The 17,040-nt window shown below is 31.6% G+C and overlaps 1 protein-coding gene and 1 long non-coding RNA gene across 21 annotated transcripts in view; one reads left to right on the top strand and one right to left on the bottom strand.

The window, feature by feature from the left end:
* LOC126717216 (disease resistance protein L6-like) overlaps nucleotides 1-17,040 on the bottom strand; it is a 129,450-nt gene that overhangs the window by 11,677 nt on the left and 100,733 nt on the right. For 13 of the 20 annotated variants that reach the window (XM_050418676.1, XM_050418675.1, XM_050418674.1 and 10 more), the window contains one exon: nucleotides 1-285. The exons of 4 other annotated variants lie outside the window; for them this stretch is intronic. In XM_050418676.1, the coding sequence (XP_050274633.1) occupies nucleotides 1-285 (285 nt within the window). Of the gene's footprint in view, nucleotides 871-17,040 lie in introns of all 20 variants that reach the window. 3 more of the 20 variants (XM_050418678.1, XM_050418677.1, XM_050418670.1) reach the window with 3 other exon arrangements.
* LOC126717219 (uncharacterized) overlaps nucleotides 866-17,040 on the top strand; it is a 38,547-nt gene continuing 22,372 nt past the window's right edge. The window contains exon 1 of the long non-coding RNA XR_007652464.1: nucleotides 866-1,067. This is a non-coding gene — a long non-coding RNA (uncharacterized LOC126717219). The remainder of the gene's footprint in view (nucleotides 1,068-17,040) is intronic.

Here is a 17,040-nt window from a genome sequence, read left to right as displayed (position 1 = left end):
CTTCTCAGTGAATAATTGTTGCACGCATGGATCATAGTATGGATGATAGTATTCCTCCCAAAATCTTTTTATGGCGCTATTCACATCTTCCTCTGGTAATAGTTTTCTTTGCAGTACCAATAGTTTTTCGCCCAGTCCAACTTGCTTTAGCTTCGGCATGCTTAGGACTCCATCAGAGAAGATCTTCATTTCCGGGCATCCGATCACAAATACATATTCCAGTGATGGGAATTTGATGGTGCGATTCCCCAAGTGGAAGCTTCTCAGACTGGGTAAATCATCAAGGTACAATTCTTCCAATTGATTGAAACAAATCTCATCTCCTGCTTCACCTTCTCCCTCGTTTGTGCCTATTTCTCTCATTCTTTTGCATTCAGATACAGACAATCGTTTGAGTTGGACCAAACTTTTGACTGTTGAGGAAGTTGCTAAACTAATCAACCCATGACATTTCCATACACTCAAAATGTTTAAATTTCGGAAATGCATTGAGGATGGAACTAAATTTTTTAATCTGCCGCATTCTGATACTCTCAGATCCTCCAAATTTTGAAGTGCCCTACCTTGTTCAGAGTTTTCCTTCCACAAAAGCATCAACTTGGGCATTCTATATAGATTCAACTCTGTCAAACGTTCAAACGTCCAAGCGTATTGTCCTTCGTTATCGAAGAAAAGATTAGTGACGGAAAGAGACTTAAGATAGCGTAATCCTTCAACAAATACCGAAGGGCCTGCTATCAATTTATCTTCTTTGCCGTCCAATCTGAGAACTTCTAGTTTGCAAAAGAACTCTCCAAAAAGTTGACCATTTGTCTGATTCATGGTTTCATACCAATCCAAATTCAATTCTTTCAAGTTAGGGAATGTATCCTGGGAAAGATCGAAGTATTGAACAAAAGAAAGCAGAAGTTAGTGTTCTCTAAGCAAGTTTGGGATAATATTCCCAACAATTTCAAGTGAGACTGAATGTATGTAAATCAAGTGGCTATCTAGAGAGGGAGAGCAACGTGCTTCGATGCATCTCTATTTATTATCCTATGTAATAATTATATATAACATTTTCTCAGGTGAATGTGAATTCCCATCTCCCCTCTTAAAAGGTAACCCATTCCTATATAGTTGTTATACAAGATACTCCCTCTTACATGTTTAATAGTTTCTTTTTAAGGGATTTGCTTCCAAACAAGATAACTCAAGCACAAAAGTATGAGTACATAAATGCGCACAATTTTTTATTTTTTATTTTTAAAATTATTTTTTGGAAAAATAAAAGATAAAAAAGGGTCCCATTGATCAATTCAAGATACTAAATTTATTTTTAGTTTAGCTCAAATTTCTTATTTAAGAACAAAATATTTTATCAATTAAACTAATTGGAATCTACTAGAGAAATTCTAATATAAAGACATTAATAACCACATATGAAATCCTAATTAGTTTGAAAAAAAATCTTTTTATATAAGGTTTTATCATTTGGACATCTCAATTAAGTCTTCTATAAATTTTCCAAAAAAGAAATCTAAAATTTATTGGTTTTTTGGCAAGACAATATATATATATATATATATATATATAATATTAAGTGGTCATGGACTTCCCCAATACATATCTGCTAATTTCTTGTTCCGACCATTTACTTAATGTAGCTTTTTTTTTTTTTTTTTTTTAATTTTATTTTGTTTGGAGGTTGGCTAAATGTAGCTATGTTTGTTTGAGCAAGAATTGCTTAGTTAAAAGTTAGTATGTAATAGCTTCAACACAACTATGGTACTATATCCAAACAAATAAAATAAAAATACAGCTATGGTACAGCTGGAAATTAGTATGCAGTCCGACTAGTCTTTTTGTTTTTTGTTTTTTTATTATTATTTTTTTTTTCTTGGATATCCATGTTAATAAAGAAACAATTAAGTACAAATCCATACCTTTTGAATAAGAAAGAAGGGCTGCTGAACTGGAAGTTGATGGTCCAACCCATCTGTATTTGGGAAGCTTAATTCATTCGAAGCAACAATCCTCACTTTGTTGCATTTGCATATCTTCAAAATTTTCAATGATGACCACTTTGAAGTGTGCTTTCCGGGATAGAAATACTTGAGTTCAGGCAACAATTCAAGACTTAGAGAGGTTATTCGTGGGAACACAAACTCGGTCGTTGTTTCCAATCCTTCTTCCAAAGCAACAATTTCCTCCATTAATCCACAATCTTTTATATGTAGACTCTCAAGTTGTTCAAGACTCTTGGCCAGCGAGATTAGAAATAGACTTTTCAGAGTTTTACACCGAGAAACTTTAACTTCACGCAAATTTTGAAATGTTAAAATTGCTTCAAGAACCTTAGTCCATACATGCTTAAGACATAGAGACAAACATGGGAAAAGTTAATTCCAAAAAACCATGAAGCAAGTAGAACATGGAAGAAACTAATAAAAGAAATGGGGAAAAGAAACACAAATTAACCAGCCTTTAATGACGAGAGATGAGTGGCAGGCAGTAGGATCATTTTTTTGAGTTCTTTCTAAAATGTGATATTGTGCGCACGAAATTTAGATAACAGTATTGCTTTCAAAGATTTTTTGAAAAAAAAAAAAAAAAAGAAATTGAATTCCTTAAATAAAATCTCGTTTAGGGCAAAATCTCATCTACCCATTTTGATGTTTTCTAAATGAAGATTTGAATAAACCCATTGCACGCTTATCTACGATTAAGGCATTACAAGCATCACATAAAAGCTGTGTTTTCTAGAGAGAGAACACGTCTAGCGGATTAAACCAAATATGGTTTTGTAAATTTTTTTTTTTTTTTTTTTTTTTTGAGAAACATAACTCTTTTCAAATTAAGAACTTGTGGGAGGCATTGAGGTATGGGCACGGGCTGGGTATGGGGTGGGTTTCTGCCAACCCAAACCGATTTTTTTTTTTTTTTTTTTAAAGCGAGATTTAGAGTTGAAAATGGGGGCAGTTTTAGTTGCAGTGAAGCTCAAAATGGCAATTTAAAAAAAATTTAAATTTCCCTCTAGGTTTTTATGGCAAACAAACTTAGTTTGGACCTAGCATTAGTAATTAAACAAAATAATTTAAACTTTCTAAATACATTACAAATGATCAAATAAGTTAATTAAGAAAATAAAAAGGATATGATTGGCATAGTTTGACGAACACAAAGAAAATTAATTAGTGACTAATAGGAAGATTGGTGTGATATGTGCCATTGTGTTTGTCTAACATATTCCCTTACAAAGAAATTTTGTAAGCAAATTATGTTAAGCAAATTATGTCAATCTAGCATTTCATGGGAAATGGTGATATTAATGGCATCAATACTTTCTATCAAAGTGAAAGTCATAATCATTATACATAAGGACAAAACTTAAGTACAATATCTTATGTGCTAAGAAGACAGAGGTTGTTTAAATGGGAAAAGTTAATTAAATCAGATTAATGGTGGGGATATGACATTACATAGACAAATATTTGTCTATATTCTAAAAAACAAAGTTACTAGAATATGAAGCAGGCTAATAAGAGAAAGGAGCTTTAAAAAATAAATAAATAAACCTGCCTTATAATTGAAGATAGATTGTGTGGCGATACAAAAGTTTATTTCTTAAAGTTGTTTCTAAAATGTGGTGTATGTGCTCACAAAATAAAGATAATATTGCTTTCAGGGATAAAAAAATCATTTGAAATCTTAAGTAAAATCTGGTTTTCGCGAAAATTCTAACTCAAAGATCCTGTGTGTGTATATATATATTACAAATATATTATGAATTGGGTTTAAGTCACATAATGAGAAATTGTCAAATCGTTGTGCACTACTTTGTGGAATATGTGAGTTAAATCATTGTGCACTAATGATAAAAAGAATGAGTGGTTAATATAATATAGTTGAGCTCATACTCATGGGTTATACCTTTTAGTTTAAACATGTTTCTATATGTTATATTAACTACTCAATTGAAGACTCCCCAATGTATTTATCTCCCTAACATGTTTATCAAATGATCACTATTATCATATTTATTCCAAAAATTATCTCTAACTTCTGATATCCAACAATTATCTCTAATACAGACTTCGTAAGTAATATTGTGTATAACAAATAGCCATTTTAATTTTTCCTAAACGATCATTTGTGGCGGTATGCCACCCCTCCAGGATAAACTCCTTGCACTCTTATCTATAATTAAGGCATTACAAACAACACATAAAAGCTGCGTTTTCTTAGGAAAAAATAAATAACTAAAATATTACCAAACAAGAAAAGGCCAAATAGGAGTAGAGAATGACTGAAAATGATAGTTTTGATCTAGCCTTGTTTTAAAAAATGAATCTATCACTTAAATAAATCTTGTTATACTTATTGAAATATATGTACGAGACACTTAAGCAGTGAAATTTCGGTTTCATGCTCAACTTAAAATATGTGCATATGTGAAGATTATCAAATTCATTAAAATATATCAAATCATAATGATACCTTTCCGCTGAAATGTAGTTGAGAATCAACATCAGAATAGAAACCCATCAAGTTTGGTAAATTTTGTAGATCCAGAGAACGCAATTGAGAGAAGTCCACTATATTTGTTTTGACGTCGTCAGTGATGTTGTTGACTTGTATCTCATGCTTTCTTTCCTTCGCAACAATTGCGCTCATTACCTTGCAATTCTTAATCACTATTTCTTGAAGTTGCGAAAAGCATCCAAGCATGGTTAAGGAGAAGACAAATTTCAACTCATCACAATTGCTCACTTCTAACTTTTTCAATCTACGGAAAGACCCCATGGCAAGTTGGTCATGGCCATGGCATATCTTTTCCAAATTTGTCATATTGTCTAGCGAAAGAAATTCCAAGAGAGGAAAGACAACACATTGAAACCCCATCAAGTTAATGATGTATTGAATATCTGTGCTGTCTCGAACATAGAGATGTTTTAATTGTGGAAAACCTTCCTTATCAACTTCGTAAAGAATATTTTTAATACCCTCCCCAGGAAACAAATCAAGATATTCACACCTTTTCAATAAAATTTTAATCCCATCCTCTACTTGAAAGCTTCTATCAAGTTCAAGTTTCACCATTCTTGAGATTTCAAACTCATCATCACTGTCACTGTCACTATCCCAATCCCAATCATCACCTATTAATATTTCATATCTTTCCAATTTCTCAAAAAGTAAGGCTTTTGGTAGAATCTTAGCATTGGGAATATGAATGCACAACGTGGTCAAGAGTGACAAATGGTTCAACTCTGAGACCCTAGTATTGTTTATTTCTGTGCTTTCTCCATCAACCTGCCATTGATTAAAGCTACTCTTCATATATAATTCTTCTAACCTTTTAAGATTCGATAATACATTGGGTGGAATAACTTCAAGTTTGGTGCATCTTTTCAAATCCAGCAATTGAAGGTAAGTCAATTGACCAATTTCAATAGGTAAACGTGTGATGTCAGACCCTGATAGGGTAAGGGCTTTCAAATTCTTTAATTCTCCAATTATAGCCACATCTTCTAACTCACACTTATTTAAAACCAACGATTGGAGGTTGTGAAGACATGAAAGGGATGAAGGAAGTGAAAGGCATGCTTCAAACAAAACGAGAACTTTGAGCTCTTTCGTCCCTTCAAAAAAGTGATTAGGGATTGCCGAAGAATTGTCTTTATCACCCAATAAAATGAAGTTAAGTTGTGGGCATTCCAACTTTTTAGGAAGATCACTGAACTTAACACCAAAAAGTGCGATTCCGATGAAATCTTTCAATTTTTTCATATTTGACCATTTTTCCAAATCATCTGAACTTCTTATGGTTAACATCTCCTTATCTTTGTCTGCAATATAAATGGCAACATCACGAATGACGTCATGCATTTTAAATGTACCACTTCCATTACCTTCCAACAACAAGCAAGAATCTTTTAGTCTTTCAACCAATGAGTAGACCCTATTTCTCACTTGTTCCATTGTACAAACATCTTGAAAGAAGTCCAAGCCCGCCAAAATTCTCCATAACAAAGCTATTGGTATGACCATATCTTCTTCAAATAAACTGCAAAACAAGAACAAAGATTGCGCTTCCTCACTTAAAAAAGTATAACTCAACTTTATACTTTTGTATACCTTGTCATGCATTCCTTTAATCTGTGTTGGATTTGCCCTTTTTAACTGTTGCAAGGCATCCTTCCAAACTTTTGGATTCTTTTTATTTTTCAGTGCATTCGCAACTGTTGTAATGGCAATCGGTAAGCCGTCACATTCTTTGACAACCTCAATCATGGTAGACTGTAAATTCAAGTTTTCAGCTAAATCACCCACTATCTTCGAAAACAAGTATTCTGCTTCATTGTTTAATAAAACTCCAACATAGAATATCTCTTGAGCATCCATATACAAGCCTAATACATCTCGAAATCTAGAGGTTAGCAATAGTTTGCTTCCTTTGTGATCATCCCCAAAAGAAATTCCAAGATCCTCCAAGTCAAGCTCGTCCCAAATATCATCTATAATCAAAAGAATCTTCTCTTTCTTCAACCGCTCACGTAGCAAATGTGCTTTTTGAAAATCAGGGTCCTCATTTTTAAACTCCGATATTTGTAATTGATTTGCAATGTCTTTCTGAATCTGTTTCAAGTCAGGAGTTTGGGATACAACTACTGTAACAATTCTTTCAAATAACTTTTCTTTGGCTTGTGTAGCAATTTTTCCAACGAGCATGGTCTTGCCCAAGCCGCCCATCCCACAAACCCCAATGGCAGGAATATTTTCATCTCTTAAAGCCTCCATAACTCCGTCAAAAATTGATTTTCTTGATTCAAAGTCCTCATAACCTTTAATAGAAATTTTAGTACCCCCTTCTATAGGGACACGATGGCCTACTGTGGGGAACGTGTCCGCCTTATCCTTGAGTTCCTTGACGACCAATCCCATCTTGTGTGCTTTTCTTCCAATCTGATAACGGGCCTTCAAATTAAAACACTTCAACTTTGCTTGACCTTCCTCTTCAAAGAATTCTTGTACCTCTGTATTGATCCCCTGAACACGTGTCAGCCACCTCTGGACTTTAGCTTCAATTTCTTCTACATTGTAACTAGCAGCTTGAACCTTACGCTGCACACCATCTCTAGCATCTTCGAGATCGACAACTTCGTTCTTGAGATTGTCAACATTTTTTTTGTAGCGAATCAGATAACCCATCTGACGTCCGACTGCTGTAATTGAGTAATCCACAATTTTTTCAACGAGCACTTTTACGGTCTCCGTAAGAACCTCCATTTTTTGCTTCTAAATATAGATCTGCTATTTTGGGTTGGGCTGCTGTCTTGAGATGAGAGTAGAGGCAAATAAAGGCCCAAATTAAAAACAATGACAACAACGAAAGTGTAATCAAATTGAAGGACAAAAGAAGCCAATGCAAATGACATTAACATACCTCTATCTTTGGAATATTAATGAAGATAATGGTCTTCTACTGTCTTCACGCGTGTCGTGAGTGCGATACACAAGAAAGCTGGGGTGAAAGAGGTAATAGAAGGAAGATTCACTGGGTGAAATGGTCTAAATTTTGTAAGCCTAAGAGCGAAGGTGGCTTGGGCTTTCGCGAGTTGGAAAAATTTAATGAGGCTATGTTGGCCAAGCAAATTTGGAGATTGGCTTCAAACCAAGACTCCCTATTTTATAGGTTCTTTAAAGCAAAATTTTTTCCTACTGGATCAATTTTTGAAGCCAAGGAAAAAAATGGATCCTATGCTTGGCGAAGTATACTTAAAGGCCGGGATGTCATTTTGCGGGGTATGAGATGGAGGATTGGTGACGGTTCTGCAGTAAGGATATTTCATGATAGATGGCTACCAGGTAGTGATAGTGGCAGGGTCTTGTCTCCCTATTCGGAATCCAACTCAGAAGCTTTGGTGTCCACTTTGATTGATCATGAACTGTCTAGTTGGAAAGAGGCAGAGGTTGATAGGATTTTTCTGCCCATGGAAGCTTCAACTATTAAAGCTATTCCCTTGAGTTTCTCTAACAGATGTGATAAAATTTTCTGGCCGAGGAACCATGATGGGGTCTATTTCGTCAAGTCCGGATACAAGCTGATCATGGAAATGGAGTGTGGAAATGGTGCTACTGCTAGTTCGTCTAACATGGGTCCAATGAAGAGCATATGGAATGGAATCTGGAAGTTGGAGGTTCCAAACTGTATTCGACTGTTACTATGGCGTGCTGGGAATGATTCCTTACCTACAAGAGTCAATCTGGCCCGCCGTAAGTTGTTAATAGAGACCACATGTTCACTGTGTAAGCTGGAACCTGAAGATACACTACATGCCCTATGGAAGTGCCCACATCTCTCAACGGTTTGGCAGGTATCTTTTGCTGACTTGGTGGCTGGAACTAACGCCGTCTCAACTTTCTTGGACGTGATTCAGCTTGCCCAGCAGGACAGATCACGTTTTGCTCTGTTTGCTTGGACGCTTTCTCTCATCTGGATGCGAAGAAACAAGCTACGGGCAGAGGAGGAGACCTTCCCGTTGGCTAAGATCAGCTCCTTGGCTAGTGACGGCTTACAAGAATATCAGCAGCTGCGTCCTATTCACATGAAGCTTCCACGCACAGCGAGGTCTGTGAGATGGCGGCCTCCTCCAACAGGTTTTCTCAAAGTTAATTTTGATGGAGCTTACTTTGCAGAAAATAACAAGGCTGGCCTTGGCATTATAATCCGTAACGATGTCGGATTAGTTATGGCTGCTATGACACAGCAGATTCTGCTACCTGCTTCGGTGGAGATGGTGGAAGTGTTAGCAGCACGCCGAGCTCTTTGGTTTGCTATGGAGCTGGAATTTGACAGATTGGTAGTTGAAGGTGATTCCGAAGTGATTATTAACTCTATCAAGGAAGGCAATATGTCTCACTCCGCGTTTGGGCATATCTTGCAAGACATTATTTCCCTCTGTTCTTTATTTAATTATGTATCTTTTCAGCATGTTAAGAGACAAGGTAATGGCGTAGCTCATAGACTTGCTAGACGAGCTATTACAAATCCCTTAGACGTTTGGATGGAGTCTGTTCCTCCAGACACGAACGATGTTTACAATTTTGATCTCCATTTTATTAATCAATAACAATCCCCATTGTTAGGGGCTTCTCAAAAAAAAAAAAAAAAAAAGTTAGAGAATTATTTTGGGTTATAGTATTAATGCGGCAGGTTGTGATAAGCTGTGAAGCAATGGATTATTGTCCTTTATTTATTTTTATTTAATTTTATTATAAAATAAAAAGATTATTGCCCATAAGATGGTAGGAAGAAGGCATCTACTTTGTTTTTTGTTTTTTAATTCTGTAGTTACAACTAAGTAACATGGCTCTTAGCTACATTGTTCAAAATCTAATATAGCCTCCTGTTTTAGGGACACTAATTATTAGCTTATATGGAACCCAAACTATTTGTGGTGGCATTATTTTTCGTATTTTGAAATACTTATGATCATATATCCTTTATCCAATCCATCATATAAAAGAAGTTGGTCTAAAAATAACAAGAAATGTGAAAATAATAATTCCCAAAATCAAATTAAATAGCATTCTCAAAAAAAAAAAAAAAAAATAAATAGGATTTTTTTTTTGGATAAATATAATATCAAATCTAATACTCCATCCGTTCCAGTTTGTTTGTCCTCTATTCCATTTTGAGATGTTCCAAAATATTGTCCTGTTTCTAAATTAAAATAAAAGTCATTAATTTACTAATATTCCTATTATACCCCTACTTTATTTTCAAAACAATTTGAAAAGAAAACTAAAAAATATTTAAAAAATCAATCTAATTGGGTAGTTTTGTAAACTTATACATTTTAGTGAGGCAAACAAGACAATAAATAATGTTCCCTTAAAAAGTGACTTTTCAAACAAGACAAACAAATTGAGACGAAGGAATTAGGAAATTACACTCTTGACAAGTAAATTCTCATGTCGTTTGGTGTCCTGATTCATGTTTTTACAAGGTTGGCTCAATACTTTGTGGGCCTCATGCCAAAATTTTAAATGGTGCCATTTTATATATATATATATATATATATAGATATTAATTAAAAAATTATTTAACTATATTTTTATTATTTTTTAAGATACGAGAACGCTAATTAAGTGTTTGTATGATAGTTTGGCTAATATTACTGTTTTTCCAACTAGCAATTTTTTTTAATTATATATTTATTCAATTTTTTCTATTTAAAAAAATATTAACAACTATGATGATATACTAAGAAATATATATATATATATATATATATATAAAATTGTAGATGTAGACACCTATATGGGAGTATATATATATATATATATCTAAAATAAAGAAGCAAAGAAAATAAAATTATAACTAAAAACAAAAAATAGCTAACACATAAGTATGAACATGCGGATTACCACCCTTTTTTTAGGCTAAATTACAAACTACATCCCTAAAGTTTAGGGATATTTGAATTTTAGACCTTAAAGTTTTAGAATTTAGATTTTACTCTCTTGAAATTTTGGAGTGTTTGGATTTTACACCCTGAAATTTTAGAATTTGAGGGTGTAAAATCCACACTCCCAAACTTTAAGGAATAAAATCTAAATTCTGAAATTTGAAGGTGTAAAATCCAAACACCTTCAAACTTAAGGAGATAAAAATACAAATTCTAAAATCTCAAGGTATAAAATTTAAACACCTCCAAACTTTAAGAGTATAGTTTGAAATTTAGCTCTTTTTTTTTTTAAATTTATAAATAAAAACCAAGGGTATGTTTGGTAACTGTTTTTTTTCCCCTTATTTTTGGTTTTCAAAAATAATTTTCTATTTTTGAGACTGAAAAACTTGTTTGACAACCCAAAATGGACAGAAAACAAAAACTGTTCTCAAAACTTAATTTGTGAAGGAAACTGAAAACATGCAAAAGACTGTTTTCAGTTTTTAATTTTCAAAAGTCAATAAAAAAATGCATTTAATTTAATGAATCTGTCTCATTAATGAGTTAGCATTAGAATTCAAATCCTAGTAATAACATATTTTAGTATTTTCTATTTTTTTTTCTTCAAAAAACTATCTTTTTAATTTCAACTAACCAAACATGTTTTTTATTTCAAAAACACAAGAAAACTATTTTTTTCTTTATCTTCCCAAAAATAGGTTTTTGAAAATAAAAAATAAAAAATGTTACCAAACATAACCTAAGTTACTCACATCCCTAGCCATACATACATGGCAAAGTGAGTTGCGCCTTAGTAGAATATATGGATTTGTGACATTTATAGGCTTTCATAACATTTGTATCTCCTACCACTACGAAGTACTAAGAATAAAACAAGTAAGGACAAAGTAAAGAAAAAAAGAAAATGAGAGGGAGTGTAATTTGCACTTCTTCTTTCTTTTTTGTTGGAGAAGTGGAGCAAAGACCGACCAAAACCATAAGATAATAACACAAAAAACTGCAACGAATATTAAAGTAAAACAGTCAGAAAAATCTCACTCTTTAATGTATATATATTTTTTAAAGAAAAGGAGCAAAGCAAAACCAAACTAAAGAAATGACTACAATGAAAATTAATGGCGTAAAGTATCAAACTTTTTCTTGTCTTGTGGTTTTCTATATGGTAAAAACTGGATATTAGGTAAGGCTTGTTTGGTAAGAGATTTTTAATAATGTTGTTTAAGTTTTGTGGAAATAAGTGTGGGTGAAAAAGTATATAGAAATACGTGTTGTGGTGTTTAAATAACAATTTTTATTGTTTAAACACCGATACCAAACGGGGCCGTTATTTTCTTTTCTCATCACTCAGTAATGAAATCAACTTATCAAAATAAATATTAATAGAAACGAAAGAGTCTTTGGTTATCAAAAAGATTTCCATGTTGACCCATGTAAGTAGATTTTGCAGTTTTTTTTTTTTTTTTTGTTGAGATAATATAGACAGAAAACACAGGAGATGGAAAAACAAAACTTACAATACTAGCACTTACAAAATGGCTCAACCTTTGTAAATACTAGTAAGGCTTATAACAAAGACTATGTGAATGAAATAAATAAGAGATAAAAAAAAAATGATGTTATTAATTAGATGAGTTGGAAAGTAATAAATATGGCGAAAAGCACATTTTGGTCCCTACATTTTCGCACGATTCCTACTTTGGTCCCTAATTTTTTTTTTACCGCTTTTAGTCCCTGTTTAGAAAAATGCCTTCTGTTTTAGTTCTTTCCGTCAGTGCTGTTAGGGCACTGACCTACGTGGCAAACGGAATTATTAAAATAATAATAAAAAATTTTATTTTATCATTAAAAAATGCCAAGTCAGCATTTAAATTTAAAAAAATAATTTATTAAATTTAACTAAATAAAAAAATAAAAAACAGAAATAAAAATAAAAAATCACATTAATTAAGATTGAAGTGTGTCTTGAGCAAGAACAACAAGAACACAAACTCAGATCTAAGAACACAAAATTAAAATCCAAAAATCACAAACCCAAAAAATAAGAACATTAAATTAAACATGAAAACAAACACAAAACACATACCCAAAAAATTAAAATAAAACCAGCACAACACAACACTTCCACGGTGGCGCATTTCCAGATCCATTATTTGTCTTTGTTTTTCTTCCAACACAATACAACATTTCCAGATCCATTATTTGTCTTTGTTTTTCTTCTTTCTTTTCAGATCCATGACTCTCTCTTTCTCTCTCAAATACCAACACCTTAGTGTTCAGCATATGGCCGCCGACGCAGCGCATGCGCGACGCCGTGGTGGCGCGCCTCGTCGATCTATTTCTCACTCTAAATCTCACACTCTTGGAACCAGCGCCCGATCGAACCTCAATGGTCCCCATCCACCTGAAAACCATCGGCCCATCGTGAACCCATCAGTCCGACCAGATCAGGTCCAAGGCAGCGGCATGACGGCGATAGTTCTCTTTCTCTCCCTCTTTCGCATTGGCTTTTGTCGTTGGTCTTGGATTTTGAGGGGGGGGGGGGTTTGTTGATTGTGTTTGTTGGGAGTGGGCCACTGTGTATGTTCTAAATTCGTGGGTTTCATGGGTTAATTTTTGTTGGGTTGTGGTTCCAATTTGGGTCAGGGTGGTGGTGGTTGGTGGTTCCGATCTGGGTTTGGTTTGTGGCTTGCTTCATGGTTTGGTTCTTCATTTGTGGTTTGGTTTGTGATTTATTGGTGGGTTTGGTCACTGTGATTGTCCCTGGGTTCGTGGCTTGCTTCAGATGTGGTGGTTGATGGGTTTTTCTGAGTTTGAGATTTTTTTGTTTGGATTGGTTGTGAGGTATTTTTGGATTGATTTGGTAGTTTGGAGTTTTAGGATTTGATGATTTTGCTGGGTTGAGAAAATGATGATTTTGAAAATTTTAATTTTTGAATTTTAATTTCTGGGTTTGTGTACTTAAATCTGGGTTAGTGTTCTTGTTGTTCTTGCTCAAGACACACTTCAATCTTGATAAATGTGATTTTTTTTTTTTTGTTTTTTTTTTTTTATTTAGTTAAATTTAATAAATTATTTTTTAAAATTTAAATGCTGACTTGGCATTTTTTAATGACAAAATAAAATTTTTTATTATTATTTTAATAATTCTGTTTGCCAAGTAGGTCAGTGCCCTAACGGCATTGACGGAAAGGACTAAAACAGAAGGCGTTTTTCTAAACAGGGACTAACAGCAGTAAAAATAAAATTTAGGGACCAAAGTAGGAATCGTGCGAAAATGTAGGGACCAAAATGTGCTTTTCGCCAATAAATATTTAATGATGACATGGATAGTAGTATTTTTTAACCATTATATTTTATAAAAATCTACAGTCTAAAAATAGTGTAATTTGAACTCATCTTTTATATATATATATATATATATATATATCATATTATCATATTAAATTATATATATAATAAAAGTTGGGCTTAGACACCGTGGTTGCGCCACATGGCTAGCTTCACCAAATTGCAGAAATTTTATTAAATTTTTAGATTTTTAAAGAACTAAAAATGAATAGTATACTATCAATTATATTATATTATATATATAATAAAAGTTGGGTTTAGACGCCGTGGTTGCGTCACATGGTTTCACCAAATTGCAGAAATTTTATTAAATTTTTAGATTTTTAAAGAACTAAAAATGAATAGTATACTATCAAGACTCTAATTCATTCTTATCATTAAATAAATTTAGACTAACATTATTTTTTTATTCATTAGGATATATTTCTTAAATTAAGGGATAATATTGAACATACAAAAATTTAATTTAGATAATATTTATCATCAAATTAACATTATTTTTTTATTTGTTAGGATATATTTCTTAAATTAGAGGATAATATATAACAAACAAAAATTTAATTTAGATAATATTTAACATATAAATTTTCAAAATTTTAATATTATTTTATCAGAATATCAAGCTACAAAACTTGATTATTAAGGGATAAACACAATCCAAATTCTTCAAGAGGTGATTAATATAAATTGGGCTTAGATGCCGTGGTTGCGCCACGTGGCTTCACCAAATTGCAGAAATTTTATTAAATTTTTAGATTTTTAAAGAACTAAAAGGAAATAGTATACTATCGAGACTCTGATTCATTCTTATGATTAAATAAAATTAGATTAACATTATTTTTTTATTTGTTAGGATATATTTCTTAAATTAAGGGATAATTTTTAACATACAAAAATTTAATTTAGATAATATTTATCATCAAAATTTACAAAATTTTAATATTATTAAATTAATATTATTTTATTAGAATATCAAGCTACAAAACTTGATTATTAAGAGATAAGAATAATCCAAATTCTTCAAGAGGTGATTAATATAAATCTATTCCAAGAAACAGTATATATCTCCGATAATTTGATAATCTCTATCTATTCCAAAAAACAGTATATATCTCCATTAATTTGATAATCTCTATCTATTCCAAAAAACAGTATATATCTCCATTAATTTGATAATCTCTATCTATTCCAAAAAATAGTATATATCTCCATTACTTTGATAATTTCTACATTGATGACATTTAATATATATATATATATATATATATCTATATATATCAAAATTCCTTATAGCTATCAACCATGTTCTCTCTCTCTCTCTCTCTCTCTCTTTTTAAATTTTTAAATTTTTATATGTTACATTATGTTGAATCAACTTTTTTTTTTTTTTTTTTCATTCTATTCATATGACCCTTTTTTAATTCCAATTTTTATGAGATAAAAACAAACACATTAATTAGATATCTTTAATTTCAATAAGATTGAAATGAATTATATTTCAAATGGAACTATACCAATATATATAACCCTATATATCCCTTTTGGAGTGAAGCTTATTTCAATATGTGAATGCCTAAATTCCATGACAATGCAGGTATGCATTCTTGCTTCTTTTATTATTATTATTTTCATTTTGTTTATTTTCTTTAGTGTTATTATTGGTTTTCTTGTCTTCATGTGATTTTAATTGATGAATTCAAAACATTCGAAAACATTGTCAAGTTTCTAAAGGCTCCTTCTTTATTTTTGTATTTTGTTTTTATTAAATTGATTAGGATTTGTGTATTAGTTGCCTTTTGTTCAAACTATTTTTCTTACCTTTGATCTCATTTATATGCTTAGGGTTAGGGTCTTAGAATTAATGATTAAATTGTGTTAGAATTAATAGATAAATTTTAACAATTTTCTTATTTGATTTTTATGGTACATCAAATTATTAAGATGTTCTACTCGTGTATTATTGAATTATCACCTTTAATTTTTAATTTATAATATTATCAAGATTATAATAATTTTAGATTTATCAATTGTTTAGTATTTTTTTTAAATAATTATCAACTTAAAATTCAATTTGGAATTATCAATTTAATTTAGTAGGAAGAAATCTTACCCCTTATTTTAGTGAGATAATTATTTACACTTGATAATTTTTTTCTTTTATCTTTATTGAATCTATTAAAATATATAATTATTTATACATTTATTTTATAAGTTTTTTCACAAAACCATGCAACGCACGGGCCTATAACTAGTATATATATATATATATAACACCAAAGCTGAGAGAAAATCTAATTAGATTTTAATTGAGGTCCAATTTTGTGCCACATGTCCAATTTAAGATTTTTATTTTTTCTGCAAAGTTAATTATTTATAAAAAAAAAAATACAAAGAATTCAATATTAAATGAACCATATTTAAAATAAATAAATAAAAACCAATCATACACCTAATTTAATCCTTTTTTTTTGGTATAAGTACCTATGATTTAAACCACATTCTTAATCTTGGGATAATATGTGGCATTTTATGGGCTATGTAATATACTAGATGCACTACGTGTAACTGATAAGTTTCAATTTAGTACCCAACAATATGATAAATATTTGTTATTGACCAAAGTTTAAGTATATACTAGTTAATTAGGATAAAAAAAATCTCCTTCAAACTATATGATTAAAAATTTAAAATAAGTGCTAACAAAAAATTAGATGAAATTATCATAGTTTAAGTTAAATAGAAGTTACAGTATAAAGAGATTTAAACTAAAAAAATACAACCTAAAAATATTAAAATACTATAATTAAACATACGATCTACAAATCTTTTTTTACTTTTTGAGGTAAAGGATCTACAAATATTAAAGTGTATGTAGAATTATAGATAATGCGTGTTACATGCTAGTTTTCTTTTTAAGAGCAGCTATTGTGGCCATCATTAAGCATCAAATTAGGAACAGTTATTAGAACCACAATTACTTAGCCAAAAAAAAAAAAAAGAGTGATTATAACCACAACAAAGCAAGAACCATGTCAAAGGACGAATGAGAAAAGAGAAAAAAAGAAGGTACCTATCTCTTTAGGATATCAAACTATTCCAGAGTAGCTTGTTTTGTTTTCCACTCGGACAATCACTTTGCTGAGTAGCAGTAACCGTGAACAGTTGGCTATACCTTCTTCTTTTCCCTTCGTTACAAGTCTTGATATGTAAAACAGAGCAAACAACCTGCAAC

Source organism: Quercus robur, chromosome 3 (genome assembly GCF_932294415.1).
Source record: "Quercus robur chromosome 3, dhQueRobu3.1, whole genome shotgun sequence".
NCBI lineage: Eukaryota > Viridiplantae > Streptophyta > Magnoliopsida > Fagales > Fagaceae > Quercus > Quercus robur.
The sequence above is the reverse complement of the archived record's forward strand: the minus strand, read 5'-3'. Positions and strand labels throughout refer to the sequence as shown.